General features: G+C 46.1%; 7 protein-coding genes and 1 long non-coding RNA gene across 8 annotated transcripts; 5 read left to right on the plus strand and 3 right to left on the minus strand.

Annotated features, from left to right (window-relative positions):
• The first annotated feature begins 1114 nt into the window (after positions 1 to 1114).
• LOC6589413 (zinc finger FYVE domain-containing protein 26 homolog) lies at positions 1115 to 8974 on the plus strand. Its single transcript, XM_002015180.2, has 8 exons — positions 1115 to 1554; positions 1607 to 3373; positions 3514 to 4804; positions 4868 to 6540; positions 6599 to 6857; positions 6910 to 8009; positions 8064 to 8191; positions 8246 to 8974. The coding sequence occupies exons 1-8, from the start codon at positions 1471 to 1473 to the stop codon at positions 8712 to 8714; spliced, it is 6771 nt and encodes a 2256-aa protein (XP_002015216.1). The 5' UTR covers positions 1115 to 1470; the 3' UTR covers positions 8715 to 8974.
• A 126-nt stretch (positions 8975 to 9100) lies between these two features.
• Positions 9101 to 10833, minus strand: LOC6589412 (probable aspartate aminotransferase, cytoplasmic). Its single transcript, XM_002015179.2, has 4 exons — positions 10378 to 10833; positions 9818 to 10292; positions 9590 to 9758; positions 9101 to 9530 (listed from the first exon to the last, which is right to left on the minus strand). The coding sequence occupies exons 1-4, from the start codon at positions 10774 to 10776 to the stop codon at positions 9185 to 9187; spliced, it is 1389 nt and encodes a 462-aa protein (XP_002015215.1). The 5' UTR covers positions 10777 to 10833; the 3' UTR covers positions 9101 to 9184.
• Positions 10834 to 11241: 408 nt separating this feature from the next.
• On the minus strand, positions 11242 to 12243 carry LOC6588686 (replication protein A 32 kDa subunit). The gene is made up of 4 exons (XM_002015178.2): positions 12191 to 12243; positions 12069 to 12130; positions 11448 to 12007; positions 11242 to 11385 (listed from the first exon to the last, which is right to left on the minus strand). Exons 1-4 carry the CDS (start codon positions 12201 to 12203, stop codon positions 11307 to 11309), a joined length of 714 nt encoding a protein of 237 aa, XP_002015214.1. The 5' UTR covers positions 12204 to 12243; the 3' UTR covers positions 11242 to 11306.
• Positions 12244 to 12359: 116 nt separating this feature from the next.
• LOC6588685 (endonuclease III-like protein 1) lies at positions 12360 to 13779 on the minus strand. Its single transcript, XM_002015177.2, has 4 exons — positions 13663 to 13779; positions 13108 to 13605; positions 12879 to 13049; positions 12360 to 12819 (listed from the first exon to the last, which is right to left on the minus strand). Exons 1-4 carry the CDS (start codon positions 13765 to 13767, stop codon positions 12403 to 12405), a joined length of 1191 nt encoding a protein of 396 aa, XP_002015213.1. The 5' UTR covers positions 13768 to 13779; the 3' UTR covers positions 12360 to 12402.
• A 209-nt stretch (positions 13780 to 13988) lies between these two features.
• Positions 13989 to 15753, plus strand: LOC113565737. Its single transcript, XR_003408753.1, has 4 exons — positions 13989 to 14126; positions 14303 to 14441; positions 14500 to 15304; positions 15366 to 15753. It is a non-coding gene; the product is annotated as an uncharacterized LOC113565737 (long non-coding RNA).
• A 274-nt stretch (positions 15754 to 16027) lies between these two features.
• Positions 16028 to 17370, plus strand: LOC6588684 (GPN-loop GTPase 1). The gene has a single exon (XM_002015176.2). The coding sequence runs from the start codon at positions 16075 to 16077 to the stop codon at positions 17239 to 17241; it is 1167 nt and encodes a 388-aa protein (XP_002015212.1). The 5' UTR covers positions 16028 to 16074; the 3' UTR covers positions 17242 to 17370.
• A 482-nt stretch (positions 17371 to 17852) lies between these two features.
• Positions 17853 to 18580, plus strand: LOC6588683. Its single transcript, XM_002015175.2, has 2 exons — positions 17853 to 17992; positions 18054 to 18580. Exon 2 carries the CDS (start codon positions 18072 to 18074, stop codon positions 18423 to 18425), a length of 354 nt encoding a protein of 117 aa, XP_002015211.1. The 5' UTR covers positions 17853 to 17992; positions 18054 to 18071; the 3' UTR covers positions 18426 to 18580.
• Positions 18581 to 18792: 212 nt separating this feature from the next.
• LOC6588682 (stress response protein NST1) lies at positions 18793 to 20119 on the plus strand. The gene has a single exon (XM_002015174.2). The coding sequence runs from the start codon at positions 18793 to 18795 to the stop codon at positions 19771 to 19773; it is 981 nt and encodes a 326-aa protein (XP_002015210.1). The 3' UTR covers positions 19774 to 20119.
• Positions 20120 to 25096: the final 4977 nt, after the last annotated feature.

Consider the following 25096-nt stretch of genomic DNA (forward strand, 5'->3'; position numbering starts at 1 on the left):
CTCAGTGCTGCCATTTTAGCCTATTTAAGGCTAGATCTAGCTTATTTGAAAACGGATATGCTTGAAAAATTATGAACATGCCTATAGCCTTAAATCTAGCCATTTTTAATTTCACTAAAAAGTTCACTTAGTCCCTTGGAAAAGCACAGATGACACTATAAACTTTGGTCAGAAGTACATACTGACTTATAAAGATTCTGGCTAAAACAAACCTTTTAAAGAAATCGCTTAATATGTCATTGGAATTTTAGGTCTACAGTGGAACTTAGTCTACTTAGGAACAAAATGACTATTAAATCCTTAAACTTAATATTAAATATAAGGTTGGTTTTTTTTATAAATATTTTATTGTTTGATGTATACGACTAAAATTCTTTTGAAATAGCCTTTTAGCCTGTTTTATACATTTTGTAGCTTTTTCTAGCTTTTATTTTTGTGAAATCTAGCATATTTCGACGCTCAAAATCTGGCAGCACTACTGGTACTACCGGCTGAAACGAAGATGTACCAAAATTAGGCAAACGCTTGCACAAAAATACCACCAGTGCTGAAAGTGCAGCTATTTTATAGCTTGTTCTGGCTATTTTCACAGTACGATATGTAGACATATTTGAAAATTGCTGTAACCTGTTACCTGTTGCTATTGCTACTAGCTATTCTCTTCTGTTGATAAAATTGAACTTATAAATTCTGCTGCAGAAGTAAATACATCAAATTAATACTATGGTTGCTACAGGACGGATAGTAATGACCAATTTGTCAAAAAAAATTAGATCTTCAAAAGTGGTGACTATTTCTAATTGAAAAAAAAACCAGTACTTTTTCATCTAAAAAGTTGTCAGCACTGAAACACCTGCAGAAAAATACCACCGAAATTTGTGCTGTCCACTCAGCTGTTCTCTTTCAAATCAAAATAGGATTCCACTCCATAGATAATACATTTTATATCATCTTTTCCTCCCACGATGCGCCAAAATAACTTGTCATAAAATAAATAATGGAATTAAAGAACAGAACTTCGATTTTTTGCATGTTTGCCTAAATTCATATAAGTTGGCAGCTCTATCCGCGGCGCTGAATTTTACACAAAAGTCTTTGTTTTTTGAGAGGTCCGAATCCGGATTAATTTGATCAACTCTAGGCTGTACGGAGATAATATGCGGGCGTCTGTTATCACTCGCACTTGTGCCAGTGGAAGTCGCCAGAGAGCAGAACAGCTGCTGCCCAGAAACAAAAGCAAAAAGCGCAGCAGCGAGAGACCCGTCGAGCAATAACAATAGTCTAGATAGAATCGCAATCAGCAGAGCCACAGACCCACAGAAGTCACATTCATTCGGTGAGAGAAGGAGGCCTACTTAGAACTCGCCCATAGTACAATGAACCGCTCGTGAGACGGGAGCAATCACACCCAGAAGATCATCAGACTTGAGCGGCGGAGCAACCAACAGGTGACCCTACCCTACCCCCAAGATGACGGCAAAGCAGGATCAACAGCATGAGGATCTATGCCAGTTTTTGGCCTTACTGCCACCCGAACAGCGAAAAGTCTTTCAAGTGAGTCCCAAAAGTATTCTGATTGTTTGTTGTTATTTTAAATCCCTTTCAGGACTTTATCCAATGCCTCAATGGTATTTCAAGCGGATCTGTGCAGTCCTATCAAAGCCGATTGCAAGTATCACTCCACGATGCGCCATATCCCACGCTTCAGATACTGCAGATACTCCACGAAAGGTCAAAGTTGCACATTGGAAATATCATTAGTGCAGTGCTCAATGAAATACTGGCAAACGATATCACATCACGTTCTCTTTGTGTGCTGGCAAACTTTCCGCCGAGCATTTTAGAGGCGGCTACGTTGCGGCAGAAGCTTATGACGCGTCTTGTGCATGAATCAGCCACCAGCGAGCACTTGATACTCGCTCTTTTAGCACGCCAGGACGGAGGACAGCTACTGGACCAGCTGCTGCGTGAGCAACAGCAAGCCATTCGTCAGCAGTGCAGCGAGGGGCCACCCACAAGGCAGCTGGTTCTGTGGCTTGCTCTTGACGAGCGGGAGAACTTTGTTCCGACGCTGTGCCGGCAGCTGAAGGACTTTGAGTGCTTGGCGGACAAAACCTTGAGAAATACTCTGCTGATCCTGAAATTGGCCAATGAATTTGCACTCGGACCGCAGACGGTGGACGAGTTGGGCTACCTGGACAAGGATCTGGCCGCCTTTGATGTGGCTGCCGTTCCGGACGAACTTCAGCCCGTCCATCAGTTCTTCTATGCGGATTTCCAACGTCTGTCGGTGCTCTTGCAGTTCCTGGGCGAGCGAGAGGCCAGCAAATCGCTGAAAGTAGAAGCCCTATTACGGGCCCCGGGCGTCCTTTCCCTGGTTCATGACCACAACATCCGGTGTGATAGCCAGGAGCTGTTCAAGCTGGTCGGCGACACCTACAAGTGGCAGCAGCAGACTCCTGAACTGAAATGCTTCTACCAGCAGGAGATGGAGACTCTCAGCTACTATACGGCTCTCGGCCACGTCTACAATCTGATATTGGACCAGGATGAGGGGTCCACCATCAAGTCGAACCTGCTGCAGCTATCCAGCCAGCTGCGGCAGATCCATCAACTGGGAACCCTGTGCTCCTTGCTCGAGGACATCTTTCTGCTTGTATTCCTGCGCTGGGAGCAGCTGGAGCAGACCAAACAGCGTCGGTGCGAGAACAACAACGACAACGACGAGGAGGATGATGACGATGAGCAGTATGTGGATGACGAGGCACCACACACGTCACCACGACAGGCCCACATGCCGGCCCAAAGGATAAAGTATGGCTTCATCTGTAGAGCAACCTCCCTGCGAGTCCTTTTCACATTCCTCAAGAGCTTCGTCACCAAAAAGCTACACTCGCAGGACTACAAATGCGCCACCGACCATCAGTCGCGATTCCAGCGACTTGTGGATGCCATCAGCGAGGCCATTTGGAAGTTTGGTGTCCTCCAAAAGATCGAACAATCTGTGGCCCAGTCTGCTCCTTCATTGAGCTGCCTCCTGGAGCCGGAGCAACTGCTGCAGTTGGTCCAACTGCATAGTAGTGCCAGGGAGAAGGCTTCCAGCGATGATGAGAGCCGGGAGCGCAGCAATCATGCCTCCAGTCTGACGCGGCGCAAGGCTAGAAAACAGCGCCGGGCAGTCAGCTTTAGTGGGACTGCTGACATGGAACAGTATAGAGCTCGTGCGCAGATCCTGAGCGGAGACAGCAACACAAAGAGAGGCGTCGCCCCTAATGATCGCTCCATCATTCCAAAAATGCTGAGCACGCCCGAACAGCTGGCCATCATGTCGCTGGCCTTGAAGAACTTTAAGGATGTCAAGCAGATCATAGAGGTAGGAGACCTTTTTGTTATAGCAGCGACTATAAAATTACCAAGATATAGCATCAAGAAAAAATTCCATTTGAATTCCGCTTTGAGCTATCCTTCGTCTGTTCGTCAATGGTATTGTATAATCTATGTTCCGTTTTGCAGACCTTTAGCCTGGAGCACAGCCAACTAAATCGAGAACTGCAGTTCATGGAGCAGCAGCAGCTTATCAAACAAAAGCTGGCCACCATTTATTCAAACTATCGGGCACTGGAGGCCAGGGCCGGCAGCCCTGCCGGCACCACTGTAGAGCAGATCAAGGGCGTGGCAGCCAAGGGATTTGAGCTGTCAAAGATCATCAGTGTGGTGGACAACTTCGCGCAGGCCCAGGCCCAGCGGCTGCAGCAGAGCCCCGAGTTGAAGAGCCTCATCCATCGGCACAGCGGCCATGGACAGTATGGATTCCTGCAGCAGTTTGAAGAGCGGAATCTCAATGCGTTGATCATTTGTGATCTGATCGTTAATCTGGGTTTCAATCGGGAGATTACGTGCAATCTGCTGCTGGTTATACGCCGCCAGCAGAAGCAGCCCGCGACAGACGAGGCAGCAGCAACACCAGCATCCTCTGAAATTGGAGCCATGAATCTCTTGCAGAATTTGTGCGAATGCATGCGCCTTTTGGAGCGTGCTGGCCGCCAGCCGGCACTCAACGAACTGCTCTCCCTGCAATGCCAGCCCCTGCGACCGTCTGTGCTGGCTCTGCAGCTCCAACGGGAGACTGCTTTCTTTACCCTGTACGGCAAAAAATCCTCGTACTACGCCCATTCCTCGGAGCTACGTGCCAATGGAGTGCACTTCCAGCAGCTTCGCTCGCGCCACAATTATTACGCTCGATTCTGCGGGTACATCCAGCAATTGTCACTTCTCCTGCAGTTGCGGGATCCCAATCTGGAGTACCACAACAGCCAGCTGCTAAGGAATGATCCCTACGATGTGATTGGAGAGCTCATCTACGAGTGTGACATCACTCCCCTGGAGATTGAGGGCAATGTGGCTGCTCTGCATCTGAATCTGGTGCACGTGATTGCTCTGAATATCTGCCCCCAATTGGGAGAGGGTCTGCGCAGCCGTAAACTGCCACGTGTGGTGTCGCCACAGAAGCAGGAATCTATCCACAACTACATGGCACAGCACAACCAATTGCTGGCCCAACTGCTGATGGCCGTGCAGCTCGGCCAGCAGCTGCCCGAGTACAGCGAGGGAGGATTAGACTTTGCCTGCCTCTCGCAGCTCATGCGGCTGCCAGAGCTAGAGATTCTGGCCACGATGCACGAGGGCAATCGGTTGCTGGCTGCCTTGAGTGCCTATAAACTGGATAGCCATACCCTGGCGGAGATGGTGACCAGCAAGGAGCTGCTGCTGCAGATTCTACTGCTTGGGATTGGTGGACATGCGGGTGAGGAGAATATTTCTTGAAAAAGCCCTTTTCCTTTTATATTCCATTTCGGTCCTGTTTCAGACTCTTCGGAGGAGCTTAAGTCCCGCATAGATCATCTAATACGGGATCTGATCGAAGAAGATCCTCGTAACATACAGCTGGTGGTGCACATGAATGACCTGGGCCAAAGGGCGCGTCTGCTGAAGCAGCACTTTACCAAGATACCCAGCAGCCAGCTGGCCAAAGAGCTGATCGAGCGCACGCTGCAGCATCGCCAGGCGGCGGATTCCATCCAACCGGCGCTGCGCAGCCAGCTGGAACACACGCTGTCAGACATAACGATATATGCGCGCGTGTCGGCACTGCTGCAATTCGAGAGCTGGCCGCAGGCCTATGATTTTGGCCGGCAGACACCGAACGTGATCTTCGAGCAGCTGCTGCAGCGACGTCGCTATGGCCTGTGTCTGGAGTGGTGCCGCGTGGTGTTTCATTCCGGATCGGAGGGGCAGCAGAGGGTTTGTCTGCTCACACTCTTGGATGCCCTGCTGGAGCTGCGGGATGGAGAGGAGCTGGACGCCTCATTACTGGGCATCGTTGAGATGTTTCCGCCCATGTCATTGGTCAATTTCCTGGACACGCACAAGGACAAATTCCGTTCGCTGGCACTGCTCCAATGGGTGATTGACTATCTCGAACACCATGCACGTGATCCGCGTCCTTATCGCAATTACCAGCTCTCCTTGGTGCTGCTCGGGCACATGGAAGGGGTCGAGCGTCAGCAGTTCTGGCGCCTGCTAAGGCATCCGCTGCTGATCGTCGAACAGCTGGTGATGAACGCCCGCTTTGAGCTGCTCTCGAAGCTCCTGGAAGCGGCACGAGACCGACTACAGCGTGAGAAGCCTTCGGGTCCGTGTCCCTACTGCTTCGAAAAGCGTGGACATGCGTACGATGTGCATTCGACAGCCACTCAGCCGGGAAAGCTGCGCTTCCAGTTGGGTCAGGCCACATCGGAGGCGTTTATTCTGCTCAACTTTAACTCCTACCAGCAGGATCATTTTGTAGGCCCGGAGTGCCTGGATCTGCTGCTGAGGATCTATGCCAGCAAAGCGCTCGACTACCGTTCAGTGCCCTCCTCCTCCTCCGAACATAGCTCCCTGGGCACGGATCTGCAGCACTCTCTGGACTCGCTGTGCGGGGCTTTTGTGATGCCCAAGCAAGCGCCCGCACGACAACAGTGGACGCCAGATGAGGCAGCCAGCCATTGTATGTGCTGCCGAAGGGCAGCCTTTACCATGCTGATGAGGCGCCATCACTGCCGTCGTTGCGGGAGAGTTGTATGCTTTGCCTGCTCCACACAACGCATGCGGATACCAGAGCTATACGATGAGCTGGAGGTGCGCATCTGCAACGACTGTGCCAGTGCCATCAGCACCAACGCTAATGGAGAGGGAGATCAAAGCGCATCGTGGGAGCAAAGCACTGTGTCGGGCTGCTCTTCGCTGGTGGAGTCAAGCAAGTGGCGCCTTAGCGGCAACATCACCCACGACAAGCTGATCCGCGAGGAATTCTCCTACGAGCATGCCCCCAGCGTGGCCATGAGTCTGTCTATACTAAGACACCATCAGGATCAGAGGACATGCGTAGAGCTGTTGCTCTACCACTGTCGGAAGTTGGAGAAGCTGATTGACCCGAATCCAGAGGTGGACTACGAATTGGTGGCCAAAATGATCAATTGTCTGGCATTTGCAGCAAAGGTTTAATAGCGATATTTTATATGGAGTGCAAACTAAACCCTTATCAACTTTTTCGTAGGTTCGTGGCGCGCCCGGAGAGTTTGAAAACATACGCGAGCACTCGGAAATCATAATGGCTGTGGTGCAGCAGGGCTGTGAATCCCTCCTACCCGTGGGAGAACTCGGTAATCACAATTTACGCAAGCTAGCCGATGCCTTGGTCGAGGCCGAGCACTGGACCTTGGCGCTCGAAGTTCACCTCAAATGCGGTTTTGCCACAACGGGCGTGATGGCAGCCCACGGGCTGGCCTGTCTGCGTGCTGGCTGCTACGATGCGGGTAACTCTCATGATTCCACGTCCTCGTATATATTTACAGTATTATTCCACAGCTCGTGAGAAGTTTGGGCATTGCATGACGCGTCTGTCCAATGAGCAGCTCAATAGCTGCATCTACAAGAGCATATTCGGCACGGGAACGACTCAAACAGACCCCGTGCTGTTGCCGAGAAAGCGACCGCAGCGGGGGCCTGCTTTGCTGCAGGAGATCTTGCAGTTGATTGAAACTTTGCCACACAGCCAGCCCCAACCGGAGACCCTCCATCGAGCCTCGCTCATCCGCAATTCAAACACTTCGCTGGCCTCGCTCTTCACACGACGCCGCGAGCCCTACATTCAGCAGCGACCACTCCAAGAACCCGCTTTGAATGTGATGAATGCTTTGGCCAATCTGAAGAACATTGCCAAGGGTCACTACGGGGGCCATGGCCATGCGGTGGTCAGCGATGAGAGTCGCCGCCAGGAACGTGGCTTTGAGGAATCCCTCCACTATGTCCTTACCTACGGCAGCCAAGGAGACATCCTGTCGTTCCTCATGCATCGCGAAGAGCTGCGCGCCGCCCTCCGCTACTGGCAGCAGCAGCAACTGGACACGGATCTGTTTATTCAGCACATTTTTCAGCTGCAATTGGCCACCGGCAATCTACCTGCTTTGGTGGAGGAGCTGCAGCAATTGGATGATCCACAGTTGGGTGCCTGGCGGCTACCTTTGCTCCAGACCTGTCGCCATCTGGAGCAGCAGCAGCAATTGAATTCACTGTACCAGCTCCAGCTGCTGCTCAAGGATCCCATACGGGCGAGCATGACCTGCGTGAAGTTCTATCCACTGCAGTGCGAGAATTTCCAAAAGTTGCAGGCCAATGCCCAGCACTTGCTGGCTGCGCACATGCATCTACAGGGGGAACTGGACCTCGCCGAGTGGGAGCACCTACAGAGACAGCAGCAGGGACGACGCGTGAGCGTCGTGAGCGCCCAAGGGAGCAGTGGCAGCAGCCATGGGGCCTGCTTTGCCATGCAGATGGATGCACGTGCGCTTAACGGACACATCAACACCATTCGACGGCAGATGGAGGTGGCCAAATTCCTGTCGCAGTGCGAGAGGGAACAGTCGCCCGACGAGCAGCCCCTGAGGACCCTGCAAATACTGAAACAGGTAACATAATCTTAAATCTGACTTGAGGATTGCTAAAGTCCACTCCTACTGCAGATCCGCCTCGAGTCCAGTCGGACTACGTTGCCTACTCTATTTGAGGGGGCCGCAGACAGAATTCAGCTGTGCATCCTGGTCCTCCTGTGCGGCAAGAATATTGACGAGGGTTTCGGACTGGCATACGGGTAGGTGTCCATGTCCATTCATAATGCAAATAAACCCATTCCATTCCATTGCAGCATCATACAGGACTACAAACTGTCAGCCATGAAGGTGTTTGGAGCCACAGCCAAGTATTTGGCCCGGAATCAACGCCTCTCGGAGGTGGACCGTCTGCTGGACTGCATTGGGAGCAACAATGGTGGCGCCATCACCTCGGAATCCGACGAGATTCTCTCGATAGCCATCAATGCGGCCGTGCATAGCAATTTGCCGGAGACAAAGCAGACCCTGGACAGGCTAATCAAGCGCATCTCGAATGTGGAGCTGCGCATTTCCTCCTATATATATATTGGCCAGCTGAAGTCCGCCTACTTGCTGGCCAACAAGCACGAGCGACTGAGTGATATACGTAAAATTCGCTGGCAGGCCGAGCTCACCAATCAGATACACATCAAAAAGCTGTGCGAACTGAAGCTGCAACTAACTGTTCCGCCAAACGCGGCAGCCTCAACGTCAACGTCAGCTTCAGCGCCAAAGCCTCTGTGATAAAGTGATAAACAACCCCCCCTTCATTATACGTTATTAGTACCTATTTTTGGGATAGAATATAATAATTTTTAGTAGCTAACATTTACCCTAGATCAATTTTAATCTTTCCAAAGTCCCATCCCATGGCATAGGCAGAGGCAGTGTCATGCTGCTGCTGTCCAGCAAGTATTCTCTCATCAAAAAAAACAGCTCAAAGACTTCCTTAAGTAACCAAATTATATTATTGTTTGTATTTTATTGTATTTATCTCAATTTTATCAAAGTTTTTTATTTTATTAAATCATGTTATATATTCCCACAATCCCAGCAAGCAATAAGCGGAGATAGCCAGCTCTGATCTGGATTAATGCATTGGTTCCCAGCAAACTAAAATTTCTTCAAGCAGTGTTGGAAGTTTTTCTCTGACTGTTTTAAGTTGAATAATAATTTTGTATTACGAGTATTCTGGAAAGTGACAAGTACAAACTTCAGACAGAGTGAAAGTATTGAGTGTTAAATTTATCGGCTACAAAGTAGTTATCCGAGGAAACGTCGCCCTTAGTGGCTTGCATCACATCGTTGAGGGCTGCAGCTAAGCTATCCAGGTTGGTGGGGCTCACTGAAGTGAGGTTCATGCGACCCGAGCTCGGGACATAGATGTGTCTGTCCTTCAGCTGGCGGATCTGAGAACGGCTTGGATTCCAATATAGATGATATCCGTTCTGTTTCACCAAGTTCTGCCAATTTCCGGGGGTCTTAAGTTCTGATAGTTTCTTCCTTATCTCGCCGCGCATTCGAGAGACCCTCTGGTGCATGTCCTTTAGGGTTTGGCACCTGGAAACGGAAAATCTATACAAAATGGTTCCATTTGATGGTTCTCTATAAATTCTTACCACTCTGAGCGGAGCTTCTCATCGGTCAGAATTTTGGCTACAATTCGACTAGCATGCACGGACGAGCACTCGGCATTTTTGTCCAACAGCATCGACTCAAATTGTCCACGAAACGCATGCACTTGGGCAACGTTTGACAGCACCACCATCAAATGCCCAACTGTCTCGTCTGGAGGTGGAAACAGTGATTAATGATTGGCATTGGCTAGGCACTTGAGCTGTTCTTACTGTAGAGTCCAAAGTTCTTAACAAAAGACTGTGCACATAGCACATCGATGCCGCAGTCGGAAAAGAATCGCACTGGCCAAGCATCCTCATTGGGATCGCCACTGGCCAGCCCAGGAGAGTCCAAGTGGATCAGGGGTAGCATTTTCTTGCACTTGACAATGTGGAAAAGCAGCTTCCATTCATCCACACTGGGATCCTGTCCGGTGGGATGCTGCGAACATGCATCTAAAACGACCACTGCCCCATCCGGCGATGTCATCAAATCGGCCACCAATCCGTAGATGTTCAGCTCGCCCCTCGCATCGGAGTAGTACTGATATCTTTGGCAATTGAAGCCCGCCTCCTTGAATATCTGCCAGTAGATGGGGTTGCAGGGACGGGCGAGCAGACAAACGTCCCGTGTCGTCTTCTGGCGCAGAAACTGTGCGGCCAGGGCCAAGGCATCGATGCTGTTTTTTGTTTGTATGCCAACAACCTGACGAAAGAATATGCAACAAACACTCTAAAATCCATTCAGACAAGTCTGGCCTCTTTCTTCAGTGAAGAAACGATTAGCTTACTCGACCCACTGCTTGTGCTGGAGAAGACTTTCCGAGGACCATTTCAGTAGCTGCATGGAGGAAATCTGGATTCCCCAGTGGCGGAAGCGGTTCGCTCGAATTGAAATCATTGCAGGCAATACTGACCTCAGCCTTTTTCACCGCCTGAAACGTCTGAGCCTTGCCAACCTCATTTCGATACACCTCATGTGCAAGATTCATCTTCCGCGGCGATGAATCCAGCTGGTAGTCTTGATTAAGGTTTTCCATCTCGGTGGGCGTGGCTCGCTTAAGGCAGGCAAATGGCGATAACCTTTCTCCATCATTTCGGAGTCTTCCTGTGGCAGCACTACGATGACTTGAGGACTTGACAACGGTCTGCAGCAGAAGACTATGCCACACGGATAAGATCGCACTCATTTTGAGTCAGTCAGCCAGAACAGCGATAAGGTCGAGATCGACTATTTTGAATTTAGTCCGTAGGTGGGAAAATCTAAACAATTGTGATGATATTAATACCAAAGGGTACTGAATAGTAGATAGTAGTAGATGGCTCCAACTCGGACTCAAGCTGACAATGTTACATCGCAACACAGTAACAAATGCAAATCACGAGAAGTATGTACATCAAGGGGGTCAGGACCAGGAACCAGAGTTGGAGCAGGCACAGGTGCTAGAGTAGATGATGAGCTGCTCTGAACGCAATACCGTTATCTATAACTATATCCCTGAGTGCTAGAGGTACGGTTAAATGTTGGGCGCTAAGACATCTCCACACTTATCTCTTCTTCCGATCCAGTACAAACCAAACCGCATAAGCATTATTGGTAATGTGGATAAAAGTAATATGCTGAAAAATAGCAACAATAGGGAACGCTTGCTTTTCTGGAAACTTAATACATTTATTCGATTAATTATAAAGTTAGTGGATATTGTTGAACCAAAACATTTTACATGGTGCAAATAAAATGATCAGCATCTATGCTCGAGTAGATATGGCCCTCCGAAATCATAAAGTCCAAAATGTTGCTAAAAATTACCAAAATACTTAGAAAAAACATCAAGTAAATGCGCAGAAAATGTTTGCTTACGTCAATTCGGAATCACTGATGTGCGAAAACTTGGCCTTCAGCTCCTTTCGATTTATTCCCTCCTCGGACATGTTGCTCTTGATGGCCTGGAACACCGCCTGCTGCTTGGGATCCAGCCCATTCACAATAGCCGTGCTCTGAGAGGCGGTGAAATCAGGGACCATGGCAGACGAACCGCCCTTGTTCTGGTAATCCTCCGCCTTGTAGCGGGCATTCAGAGCCTCAAGTAGGTGGGTGCACACCTCATTGGGATCCAGGACGGGCAGCAGCTTGAATACCATCAGCGATTTCTGGCCCGCCTGCGAGCGTGTGGTGCCATAGACCTTGACGTAGTTGTTTAGCATCACTTCCGGTGCCTTGAGGGCGTCGCCCTCCTCCAGCCAGTAGTGGGCATCGATCCGACCACTGTGGTCCTCCAGCGTATAGGTTATCTTGGTGGAAGAGGTCTCCACATTCCGAACGATTGCCACCAGACACGCCATGCCAAATTGCATGCCGAACAGCTCAATATTCCCTTCGGGCGCATCCACAATCTGCTTTATAAACAAAGGCACAATTCCCTAAGAGATTTGAGGCACATAAATACACGAGTTCTAATTAATTGTGCTAAAATTCACTCACCTCTCCTTTTTGGTTGCTGGCGGCGCCCGCCGGTGCCGTCTGTGTGGCATTGAAATCACCAACTAAAATACGAAATAAACCTTAAGTTGTTTTATTTCCTTAATGGATAGTATTTAACTTACACGAATCATTCATTTTGCTCAGGTGTTAATAGTTTTCTAATAATTTCACAAGTGAGGGTTCCGTAAACAACAAAATGCGCCAAAATGCACTGCAATAGTGTGACCGAGTGTCGAGACTAGAGAAATAGTTATTTTTTCATATAAGCCGACAAGAGGAAAAACGCGCGTATTAAAGAAATACTGTTTGATACTAGATCTTTTTATTCTCCTTTCTATCTATCCTTTTTCTTTGTGGGAGTGACCCCCACTTTTGCAGATGGACAAATATCTTTGTTCAAGCATTGACCACAGTTGGGCTTCAATGGCGTACAAACAGTTTGACCGAATCCCACAAACAAATGATTGACCTCCGCCCAGAGAGTGGAGGGTAACCAGCTCTCTAGAGCAACACGGGTCTGCTCCGGCTCCTTGGTGGGACGTGGTAGCCAGCCCAGTCGGTTGGATATACGATGGACATGGACATCGACGCCGATTCCAGTCAGCTTGTCCCAGGCAACGGCCATGCAGATGTGGGCCATTTTGGGTCCAACGCCGGGCAGGGCTATCAGCTCCTTGACATTGTTCGGAATATCCGAATCGTACTTGTCGATCAGTATCTGTGTGGTTTGCTTAAGGTACTTGGCCTTGTTCTGAAATGGTTTTTCTTAAATGATAGAGATCTTCCAATGCGCTATAGGAAAGAATCTACCTTATAGAAGGACACGGGATGTAAAAGGGTCTCCAGTTCACCAATTGGCATGTCTTTCAAGCTGTCGGGGGTAAGTGTGCGCGCCTTCAGGCGAGTCATTGCCTCGTAGGTGGTTTGATCTTTCGTCTGACTGGAAAGCATCAAAGCCACCAATTTGTGGAATCGTTGTGTCTGTCAAGGCGAAAGGATGATACAGATGTGTGAGGGAGAAGATGTACATATGTGATACCTTAAAATCAGCAGTTGTGTCGGCACATTGATGACAGCCCATTGTGTCAACAGGGGCAGCATTTAGACTCCGCATGGAACGAATGTTCTCCAACTGACGATACCACATGGACTGGGGCGACACAACTTCTTGGTTTACCAGAGGATCAATTTCATTCTTTTGCTGTGGTTCAATCATCTTGACCTGCTCTTCTACTTTCTTCTGTTTCCTTGGTTCAACTTCTTTCTTGATCCTTGGCTTTGTGTCCTTCTTTATTGGAGCTTCGGTCTTAATTGAAGGCGTTTCTGCCCCACCCGAAGCCAAAGCGACAATCTTGTTATTATCCACAAATGAACGCTTTTTCTTTTGGGGCACTCGAGAAGGAGTCAAAATCTCCTCCTTGGTGGAAGTTTTTCTAATGGCCTCGCCATTTAGTAAGCGCTGCTTTCGAGTTTGTATGGGAGAAAAATATAGGGGACCAGTGGACGGTGCGGCACCTCCTACCAGATCCTCAATATCCTGTGGACGATAAAATACGTCTTGACTTCGATTTCAATTCAAACTCTCCGCACTTACCCCCACACTGCCATTTTCCCTCTTAGTTATTGTTTTTGGCGAAATTACGGCACCCTGTCTGGCCAATTTGCTGGCCAATGTGAGTTTCTTGACATTTTTGGCCATATTGCGTGAGACTTGTGCGAGTTTTTTTATGTTCACTTTGATTTTTGTTTATAAAAAAGCATGTAGTGAGAGTGAGAAGGATATATGTATGTAAACAGTTTTAAATGTTAGCTACGTAGCAGCAGAGAAACAGTCATCAGCTGTGAAAGGCAACCGGTATTCGGTATATTCTGGTCACACTCCTTGATTGTCTTGTTGATGTTTGTTTTTTTTTTGTAGTTTTCAAAGTGAAATAGCTTTAATAGAAAGGTTCCTATTGAACGAACAGAACGAGAAAGAGCGGTGCAGGCAAACTTGGGTGATCAGTTCTAAGCGAAACATAATATCGACCAGGAGAGAGCAGAATGTCTATCATCATGGTACGTACAGTGTGCTTTTGCAGCTCAATGAAGAATGAATGAAGTTCCATGATTTATTCATCCTTTGCATCCTTTCGTTTGCTTTAATAGACGTTGTTTGTGAGCATTGTGGAGCATTAAAGTTTGCGACAAAAAAGTCTGTATTTTGTTCATTGCTTTGCTTTGATACTTTTTAGGATTCTGACGAGCCACCAATTATTACCAATACCAATTACCAGGCACAAGAACTGGCCAAAGACGGAGACGGATGAGTTTGTGGAATTGGGTCCCAATACAATACAATACCCAATACAAGACATCCCAGACCCGCGCGAGGTGAATATAAGCATTTCTACCTTTTCAATGATTTTTTTTTTTTATTAACCATATGCAGGGCTTTCTCAGCCTGGTGAAGGCAAAGTTAGCTGCGGGCGAATACACCGTTGCAGAGCAACATGGCCGTAGCAAAGTTTGGGGGTTTTTTGGAAAAATTATTGACGGCGAAGGAGTAGAAATAAATGGCGTGGTCTTGTGTCGAACGTGTGGCAGTGTTATGGGGTATTATGGCAATACCTCGAATTTAGTTCGCCACAAGTGTTACAAACAGTCTATTCCTCAAGTGCGAGCGCGCAAGGCAACACAAACATCTTCGGCAAATGAAAACAGCAAAAAAACACAAAAATCGAAAGTAGATTCAATCAGCCATACAGCACAAAAACCTACAGTAGATTTAGTCATTAATGCAGCACAAAAATCTGCTGGAGATTCAATCATCAATACATAAAAGAGTCCTGTGATAGATGCCATCAGCATGGATGAAATAGCACTTGCGGTGACAAAGTGGTGCATCAAGAGCTGCCACTCATTTGATATATTTGTCGATGAAGGCCTGCATGATCTGTTGCGTGTGTTTCTTAAAGCCTCGTCTCGATATGGACCTAACATTGATATAATGGAGAGCCTGCCGCATCCGACATCAGTAGCCCGGGTCGCTTCGGAGTCATTTGAGCAAGTGCTTTCCACAATTAAAGGAGAACTGGCTCAGATCAAAGAACAGGGCTTCAGTATTACGATTGATATATGGACTGACATGTTCTTAAAACGGTCCTACATTAGTGCGAGTATACACTATATACACGAGCACAAACTCTTCAACCGACTGTTGGCCATGCGTTCGATGGACGGAGAGCCGTTTACAGGTATTTACGAGTATTAAAGTCAGGCAATTTGAATATATTTACATATGTGTAACAATCGCAGACCAACAAATTCAGAAGGAAGTGGAGGACTGCCTACATAATCTCGATTTGGCTGGAGCCATCATTGTGACGGATCGTAGTTCGGAAGTGTATTCTGCATTTAAACACTTTGATCACATTTATTGCATCAATCATTTATTGAATAACGTTGTGGAGAAATCATTCAGAGATGTCAAGGAACTGGAAGATATGAAGCTGCAAGCGACGGAACTCGTTAAATACCTGAAAATATTACTGGAAAATGTTAATCTAAAGTCAAGCCTACAAAGTGAATATCCCACTCGGTGGAATAGCATATTCTATACACTCAAGTCCATTGAACGACTATCAACTTTCGTTTTTTTTTGTTTGACCATTTTCGTTAAAACCTTTTTTTACGTAAAATCCAATAAAACCAAGTATTTAAAACAACCCAGTCAAGTAGTAAATAGGTTCATTAGTCGGATAAAATCATGTGGACAGGGCTAAGAGATTTAAAAAGCTAGTTATTTTCCAAGGAATATCAAAATCGAGGAATATGTATAATAGAACTTGGATTCGTCAGTATATTCATGGTATATTTTTAAAATGAGACGGTATATTTTGGTATATTTCTGAGGGTCGGGCGGTATATTTTAGCGATAAGCCCGCGGCCACACTGATCCCTATAGAGCGCACGTTTTGTTTTGTTTCCTCAATTTCAGTGAAATACGAACTAAAAAGCCACGAATATGGCTGCCAAACCAGCTGGCAGTGAGCTCAGCATGGAGAACATTTCACTGGAGGCCCTTTCGCTGAGCGAAGGCATCCAGGACTCGCCCGTCTGCATTATTGTGCTGGGCATGGCTGGTTCCGGCAAGACGACTTTCACGCGCAGCCTCATCCAGCACGCCCAGGAAAAGTTCAACCCGTATGTAGTCAACCTGGACCCCGCATGCCGCGAGGTGCCGTATGCGACGCACATCGACATCCGCGACACAGTAAACTACAAGGAGGTTATGAAGCAATATCAACTGGGACCCAATGGCGGTATAGTGACGGCCCTAAACATGTTTACCACCAAGATGGCCAAATTCGCAGAGCTGGTGCGTCGGGCCGGGCAGCGTGGCCACAAGTGGTGCATCATCGACACACCTGGCCAGATTGAAGTTTTCACCTGGTCGGCCTCGGGCAACATCATTACCGAAGGCTTGGCTACCATGTTCCCCACCATTATTGTATATGTTATGGATGTGGTACGCTCCGCCTGTCCCACCACCTTCATGTCCAACATGCTCTACGCCTGCTCTATTCTCTACAAGACCCGGCTGCCCTTCCTTGTGGCCTTGAATAAGATTGACCTGAAGGACTGCAGCTTTGTTCAGGAATGGATGACGGACTTTGAGGCCTACCAGGATGCCCTCGAGCAGGAGCAGAGTTTCGTGAACAACCTCACACGCACCATGTCCCTCACTCTGGACACCTTCTACGAGAACCTGGTCACCTGCGGTGTCTCGGCCAAGACAGGCGTCGGCTTTGCCCAGCTCATAAAGCATGTCCTCGACTGCGTGACGGAATACGAGAAGGACTACAAGCCCGTGTACGAGAAGATGCGAAAGGAGCGCCTTGCCGAGAAGCAAGCCACGCTACAGCCACCTTCCACGGTTGAAGATTCGGGTACTGCAGTTCCCATGGGCCTGGACCTCAAAGATCCTCCTCCTTACTCTGGCAACAACATGTTCCTGATGGCCCCTGGTCTTGTGCCGCAGCAAATGGATTCTGAAGAGTTCGAGGATGATATGGAGACTGATGCCAAGGGCAACACCGAAGAGCAAAACTTTCAGACATTTGTCCAGAGTCACCTGACGGCCCAGAAAACCAAGCGCAACAAATTCATTCAGGAGCAGCAAAAGCCTTAACGTGATATGCAGAGTTGAATATAAATATTTTGTAGGACTTAACCATAACTTGTTGTCCCGAAGTGACCCCCAAACTGGAGGTGAGATAATATAATATAATATATTCTATATAAAGAATGATAAAACATAGTGGATTCAAATCGATTTACTTTAACTTTCAGCAGGTTTGAATTCTCTTATTTATTGAATGTCTTGAGCTTGTAAAGCCGTCTTCTAAAGAATCTCTTCCATATCTTGTCTTGTACCTACATATACCCCACATGAATTTATTTATTATTTCTCCTAACCATTTGCGGTGGAAATATTGAATTTTGTTCATGGGCAATTGGAAATTTCCACTATTTTTAGTATGTCGCCATTGCTGAACTTCTGCTCGTCAACAGCACCAGCCACCAGCTCCTCGTCATTTTTAATTTTTTCAACCGACACCGCCTTTAGGATCACGCGGTTCTGTCACATAAATGAGATGCTGACATTGAGGAACAAGATGCGGTTCCTCCCAAGCGGGGCAAGCTTCCTAACAAAACGATACGCAGAAAACATGCCCCAGGACGCAGTCGGAGATTTACGGAGATTCTTATCCAAGATGACCTAAACCAAGTATCGTATTCTTGATTCCTGCGTTTTCTGTTTATATGAAACTTATTCGTTTCTTGGAAAACAGTTTGCCTTGAATAAAACTTGACCGAAAAAATGGTAAAATATATACAGCTTGTCACATAAACCCCAGATCAACTAAACCGGCAAATTGGTAAAAGATGGAAAAAGCATATTTATTTTTTCCGCTTCGATAAAAATTCCCCATTTCCTAGATATTTAAGCAAATTATAATGTTGCCCAAGACGCTGTTGACCTTCGGGCGCCGTCTCGTTCATCAGAAGTATATTTTTAAGGGTCCCATACTCCGAGCTCTACGGGAACCCGAATGCAACTCAATTGAGGTACCGCAGGTAGAGGAAGATACCGCTACAGTGCAGCTGCCTGACTATATAGATCCAAAATGCCTCCAGCCCGTGACGGCTGGGAAAGGTGTGCGTCTAAAGAAAACTGTCAATGGGGAGCAGCATCAGGACGAAAAGCAGAAAAGCTATGACTACAAATATCACTCCTACTCTCTATACGATTTACACGAGGCCACAACGCGTTTGGCTGCGGAGCAGTCGAAGAAGAAAGCCAAAAATTAGTAATTCTGTAAAGTTCAAAATGGTAGCCAACAAACGTAGCGACCGGAAATCTAGGCAAATAATTAAATTCTGAAACAATACACGCAACAACTCTATTAAACTGAAAACTGGATTTTCGAAAACCAATTGCTTGATTGATTTGTTTCAACTTTTGTTATTATTAGTATTATGTTTTACCACTAGTCATACAGTATACTTACTGTACAGTATAGTACAGTAGTGCCCAATTTAATAGAGATATTTTCTGACGATATGTATCAAACGTAAAAATAATATTTGTTGAATATGAAGTAGCCTTAGTAAATTCATTCAAAAGATAGTTGCACCCTCATATATTTTCCAAATCAGATCAGAGAAGCACGTAAACATGTACAAGTTTTTCTCTCGTCCTCAGCTCCGTCGCCAGTTTAGCGACAAGGCGAAGATGAGTAGCAAACTCTCAAATACCAAACGTCCACCTAAGGATCCCCCAGATGAGGGTTACGAGCCGACGAGTATCGATCATGATGGTATTAAAGTGCCGGACTATGTGAGACCAGCAGCCTTTCGTCAGTTTTGTGGACCTGATGAACAGTTGGGACCAGGAGCTGGGAGAGGTTTAGAATACAAGAATGGCCAATATTTTGGCTACCATCGATTCTCTTTTGCTGAGCTGCAGAACCATGCCTTGGAGATGCGAGACGACCGTCGACTCAAAGGGGGAGTACACGACACAATTGAAGAAGATGAGGAGGAGGAGTGCGATTACGTCAGTATGGAGAACATGAAGAAACTGGAAGCGGAGTGCGACAAGATAATCGCACAACAGGCCAAGGAGCTGGAAGAAGCCGAACAGAGGGCTAAGAAAAAGCAGGAGGAACTCTGCAAGGAGCAGGAAGAGAAGCAACGGTGCGAAAAGAAAGCGGAAAAAACAAAAGCTGTGAAGGTCAATGCATTGCTAGAGATGACAGATGAACAGCTCAGAGAGTGGTGCGATAAGTCCCTCCAGGCACAACTGGTGGAGAAGAATCAAGGGAAAGGGAATAGCCAGACGGCTAAGTGCAAAGCAGAAGAAAAGCAGAAAATGGAAAAATGCGGGGAAGAAGAACAAAAGAAAGAGCAAGAGGAATTGCAGATGAAATGTGAGGCGGAGCAAAAGAAGAAAAAAGACGAGAAGTTAAAACCTAAATGTGAAGTGGAAGAAAAGAATAACAAGGAAAAATGCAAGGAAGAAAAACAAAAGAAAGAGCAAGAGGAATTGAAGATGAAATGTGAGGCGGAGCATAAGAAAAAAGAAGATGAAGCTAAAAACGAAAATGAGGAGAAGCCCCCTTGTGGAACAGATGGGAGCAACAAAAACAAGACATAAATATAAAAAAAGCAAACAACAAAAAACAATCAAATTCCGCACATTCTGCAATTGTGTCGCAAAATTCATCGTTTCAATAATGCCGACTTCTAGATAACTCAAACGATAAAAAAATTCGGTATAAACGTTAGAAGTGGTATGGATATATAATGGCGATCATCAGTACACTCAGTAAAGACAAGAACCACCGAAAACTCTCCACACTGGTTGGGGTCTTCGCTTAATCAGGCTCAACACCCATACAGTTTGAGAAGCACCCATCAAACGTATTCTTTCGTCATTAATCCGCCTTGAGTTTCAACTTCCACTGGAAATTTGAATTGTTAATAAATTCGCATAAAATCAATCGATACGATTTCTCACAGCTGGGTATAACGGAAACCCGAAAACGGGGACGGGGTTGCTGCACAATTTCATGGACAAATCCAACGCCCAGAGCAAAGCCGCCTTAGGGGTAGTGTGGCGAGAGTTCTGTGACGCCATACATTCATTCATTCCAGTATGGGAAGGGGAAGCTTAGGAATTACTTTTGCGTTGATCTCTGTGAACCGATATGAAGAGTCATTGTTATCACGTGTACCGCGCTCTCTAATTAACGCTAGGAAATTCCCCGAACCCAATATAGTAGAGAGTGAGAAAGAGCGGATCTGTACTCAATTCTGTTTCGTATATCTCTTTTAATTGGAGTGTAATACAAAAATCAGTTTCACTTAGCTAGTGTAAATCACATTTATAATTAAAGAGCACTAGAAATAGATTTATGATCAATCTCAGTTAAAAATTTACGGACTACATCGATTCGATTTTGTCTAAATTCCACTTTAAAATGTCTAAAATAGTTTCATTCTGCTATCATCCTCTCCTATAAACAATATGTGGATGTACGCAATTAGCTTTCCAGTGTATATATGTATAATAGCCCCAAAGAAGAGCTCTTTCCAAATGAATAGCGCTGAAGAAGGGAAATAAACCAAAGAAAAGCCTCTGGCCACCGCCAAAAGCTGTTGGGCATCTCGTTTTGCAGGCATTTAAGCTGAAAATTGCTGCTAAAATATTTGCACAGTATAGGTAGGTATAGGCTTGGGGCTATATATTCTACCCTAGCGAAGAGTATTTTGACTTTGAGCAGATTTTTGAAGGGCAGAGAAGAATCATTATCATTAAAAATTAAAAATAATAGGGCGGAAAAAGTGGGCTTTGCAGATCACTATATCAATAGTCAATGTCACCAGTTGATATATTCTATATAGCTATATAATAAAGCCCTGCACGAGTACACACTAATTCGTGTTAATAGTTAGGAATCACACTGTGCACAGTATCAAAACATGATTCATGTATCCTTTTCCCACTATTGTATATAAAAACAACAGTTGCCATTGAAGCATTGAATCTGCAAGGGTATCTATAGCTGTGGCTCCAAAGCTAGCCTTTCTTTCTTTCCGCTTTTTTTTTTGTAGCAGGTATCTTTTCCAGCTGCACTGATGCGTCGCCAAATGTTTACCCTAGGCCCATAGCTGTTGCACGCTCTCTCGTTGCTGCACTTAGCTATGCAATTTTCTGAGCCACCGCCTGTAGAGTGGTGCTCTCCCTCTCCCTCTCTCAAGCTCCGATTCTGGCTGTGTGCTCCGTAGCCTCTCTCTCTGTTTGGCATACAAAATGCATCTAATTTTGGGCCTAACGACAACTTGTCGCTTGTCATGGTCTCCCGGTCTGATCTATGTTGCTGTTGCATTCGTTGTTGCTGTTGCTGTTGCTGCTGGTGGCATGCCTCATCATCATTTGCAACTGCTGGCGGCAGCAGCTGCCTCACTTGGGGATCAACTGTGCTTTATCTGTACAGCTTTTAGCTGCGCCTCGTAATCGCAGCTCATAGATCAAAAAGCGCCAGAGAACAACAGAAGAGCGAGACGTGTGGCTGCATCTCTTTTCCTTATGTGAACCAGGTCCAGTTCCCATCAGGCACTCGAGAGGCAGTCCAGTCAGGCAGGGGTTGATCACATTCCAACGCACAGCTGCTGTCGTTCCAGCCAGTGCTGTGGCCAGTGCCCACCCACGCCAATGAACAAAAAAAAAAAAAAGAAAACCAAACCGAGTTTGAGCCACGTTTTCCCACTGACCAAATGACAGGATTGCGGCCATTCCCACAGTCCATGCAACATTTTCCAGCCAATTCCGGCAAATGCAAATTAGCCATCTCATTTTCGCTCTGATTAAAGGTAATTTTCAAATTTCCCCAACAACCCTCTGCGACACCGGGAACGGACAGCAACAACAGCAGGCCAGGCGGCAACTTTGGCACTGCCGGCAATTTCGATCTCGCCTGTCGTCCATTTAATGATTTCAAATCGGAGCAGCAGGCCCAGACCCAGACCCAGGCCCAGGCCCAAGACCAGAAACTTGTTGGATGTCTGGTGGTGCACCATGTTGCGCGACCGGACCGGACAATGTCTAGGGGCCATTCCTGTGTCCCTCTGGTTCCAGCTGTGGCCGCGGGAAATAGGAAAATTGCCGAAACTAAAACCAGAACGCGTGCGCATTGAATTATGCAAAAATTTTAACCATTTGCCGCCAATCAATTTGTATTGCCTACCATCTGTGGGATTTTCCCCGACAAACCAGCATAATATTAGAACAATGGATGTGATTGGTTGGCCCCTAAATATGCCATTACATATCGGACAGCTTTATCCTTAACTTACTTGGTAGCACGGTTTACTTTGTTTCTTAAAATTAGAATTGGTTATCAAAGTAATCAGCCGAAAATGCATTATTCGGAAATATTTTGAATCGTGTGTGGTGAAGCTGTCATTAAAGAGTGAATGAACCTTCCTTTTCTTTGATTTTTCCAGTTTATTTAAAGGTTTTGAAACTTTTTTGCCAAGTTTTGTTCCAAAGATATCACACACTCGTAGATTTTTGGGTAAAATATATATATTTCAGGAGTTGTTTTTGTGTTCTGCTGTTATATAAAGCATTAATGTTATATTAAAATTCGGTAAAGGTTGAAAACCTCTTACATAAAATCGGATCGTGTCGGATTGTGTGGGAAGATGGAGTTTTTGTGTGCATCATACTATATTTCAAATTTAACTTTGAAAGAAAAACCAAAACTATCTTAACAACAAGGTCTTCTTAGGAATTTACAAATTACAATCTTCCATTTTAGGTTTAAGTGAATAATTGCTTCCACATCTCGATCTCCTCTCGCCCTGTACTTCTCAGTATTCTCTCTTGACCATAGATCAAAAGACACCGAATCGACTCGCCTTCCCTTAATTAAGTACACATTTCAATTGTAACTCGAGTACAGACTTATCAGCGCAAAAGGTGTCTCATAAATACACATACACGGACACTGGCATATGTATGTATGTGCTATGTGCCGCCGCCAAACAGGAAGCATCATCATTATCTGCCCCCATCCAGACGCCTTCCCTCCAGAGCAGTCGGGCGGAACTTGTCCAGAAGGGTACTCGCACTGGTACCCACAACAAACAGAAAAAAAAAGGTTGTGCAGGAATTTATTTGATTCTTGCTTTGGCAGAGTGCAAAATTTTAAGCAAAACTACAAAATTTATGCATGACAAAACCATTCAAGCAGGAAAAGGGTAAAAGACGGGGGGAATTCCCCCTCGGCTGGGGAGGAACTCTCTCACACTTGCAGGGCCTGGGCCCCCGTCCATTGTAATGTGTTGTAATTTGTTGCTGTTGTAGTCGTTGTTAGTGCTTCCTCTTTGGCATACTTAGTGCTAAAAGAAAAATAAGAAAAAAGAAGAAAAAAAGTTAATTATCTTTTTTACCTCTCTCTCTCTCTGTGGCCTGCCTCTCTCTCTTTCTCTCTCTGGTCGTCTCTTGCCATGGGCATTGGCATGCCCAACAGCTCCATTGGGTTATTATCCATGGGTTTTGTGCTATTCTCCGGGAGATTGGTACTTTGTTCGTTTCTTCTCAGTGCTCAGTGCTGACTTTTTTCTCCTCTCGCTCTGGCTCCATCCGCTGGTCTGGAACAGTGGAACGACTGGTTCATTGAACTGCTAATTGTGGGCACAAAATAAAAATAAAAAAAAGAACAGAACAGATTCGAGAACTCTAGGCGGTGTGAAAGGTGATTTTTCAAGGCTGCCACCATGTCCGGTACCTGGTGCCCCATCAGGTTCCCAGACCAGACCACACCACTCCTCCTCTCACTTCTTTTAATGCTGTAAACTTCCATTTTTGTTCGTTGCCTTTATTTTCCTATTGATTATTTTTGAAAGTCTCTTCTCTCTCTCTTGCATACATTCGAAAATTTATGAATTAGATGGTCCGAGGTTTGAGGAGGGTTTAAGGTGCTAATGAGTCCGGTTTAATAATTAATTTCCCACACACAAAAAAAAAACAACAACAAAAATTTCCCTTTTGAGTAACCGATTTAATGCAGTTCACACATTAACACAATTATCAACGTTGGTTGCGATTGGGATTGATTGAGATGAGTCCCGCACCATAGATGCCACTAAGAGATCACGGGTTGTATTGAAAAACCCCGTGAATTCTTCCAGTGCCATTAACTGTGCCGGGATGTGGATACACTTATGAGTTTTTCACTTCTTATTTCACTTTTGTGACTAGTTTTGATTTAACTTTGATTAAAGGTTATCTACTCACCTGATACCCTTCGTTACGCAGTACAAATCTGAAATATTTGGAGTAAAGTTCCCTTAAATTGGGAGCCATATAACAAAGTTAGACTATAATCTAGAAATTTAATCTTCTGTCTTTCAGAGAATCTTCATCTATGTAGATTCTCTGGCTCCATTCTTTCACATTGTCTCACCCATTCTCCCACAAACAACTGATCTGAAAATCAAGGCCGGAATATCTTTCAAATACTATCCCACGTTTGGGGCCTGGCCAGGCCCCGACCAGTTCACCTGCTTGGCGAACTTTTGATAAGATGGCTTTGATCTATCCCACGATTTAATCAAAAACGCAAATTTTTGTTGTTGTCTTTTTTTCCTTCTCTTCTGCGGCTACTCGCGGAAGTTGCTTCTGCCTCTACTGTGTAGATATAGTAGAGAGACTGCTTCTTCATTTTTTTTTGTGCCTCTCTTGATTTCCATTCATTGGGGGCATGCGTGGGAAATCCATGTTGCATGTCTCTCTGGGGGCACCGACTGCGGTTGGCCGCATAATTTGCTGTGAAAATCATTTTGCGGCTGCGTGTTGCATAAAATTACAATTGAAATTTTTCTCTCTCCCTCCATCTAGACGGTCTCTTTTTCGTCGTCATCTTTCGTGTTTGTGGCGGAGACCAAGCCAATTAAAAATTATAATGGTG

The sequence above is a fragment of the Drosophila persimilis genome, unplaced genomic scaffold (genome assembly GCF_003286085.1).
Source record: "Drosophila persimilis strain 14011-0111.01,24,50 unplaced genomic scaffold, DperRS2 tig00000191-arrow-pilon, whole genome shotgun sequence".
NCBI lineage: Eukaryota > Metazoa > Arthropoda > Insecta > Diptera > Drosophilidae > Drosophila > Drosophila persimilis.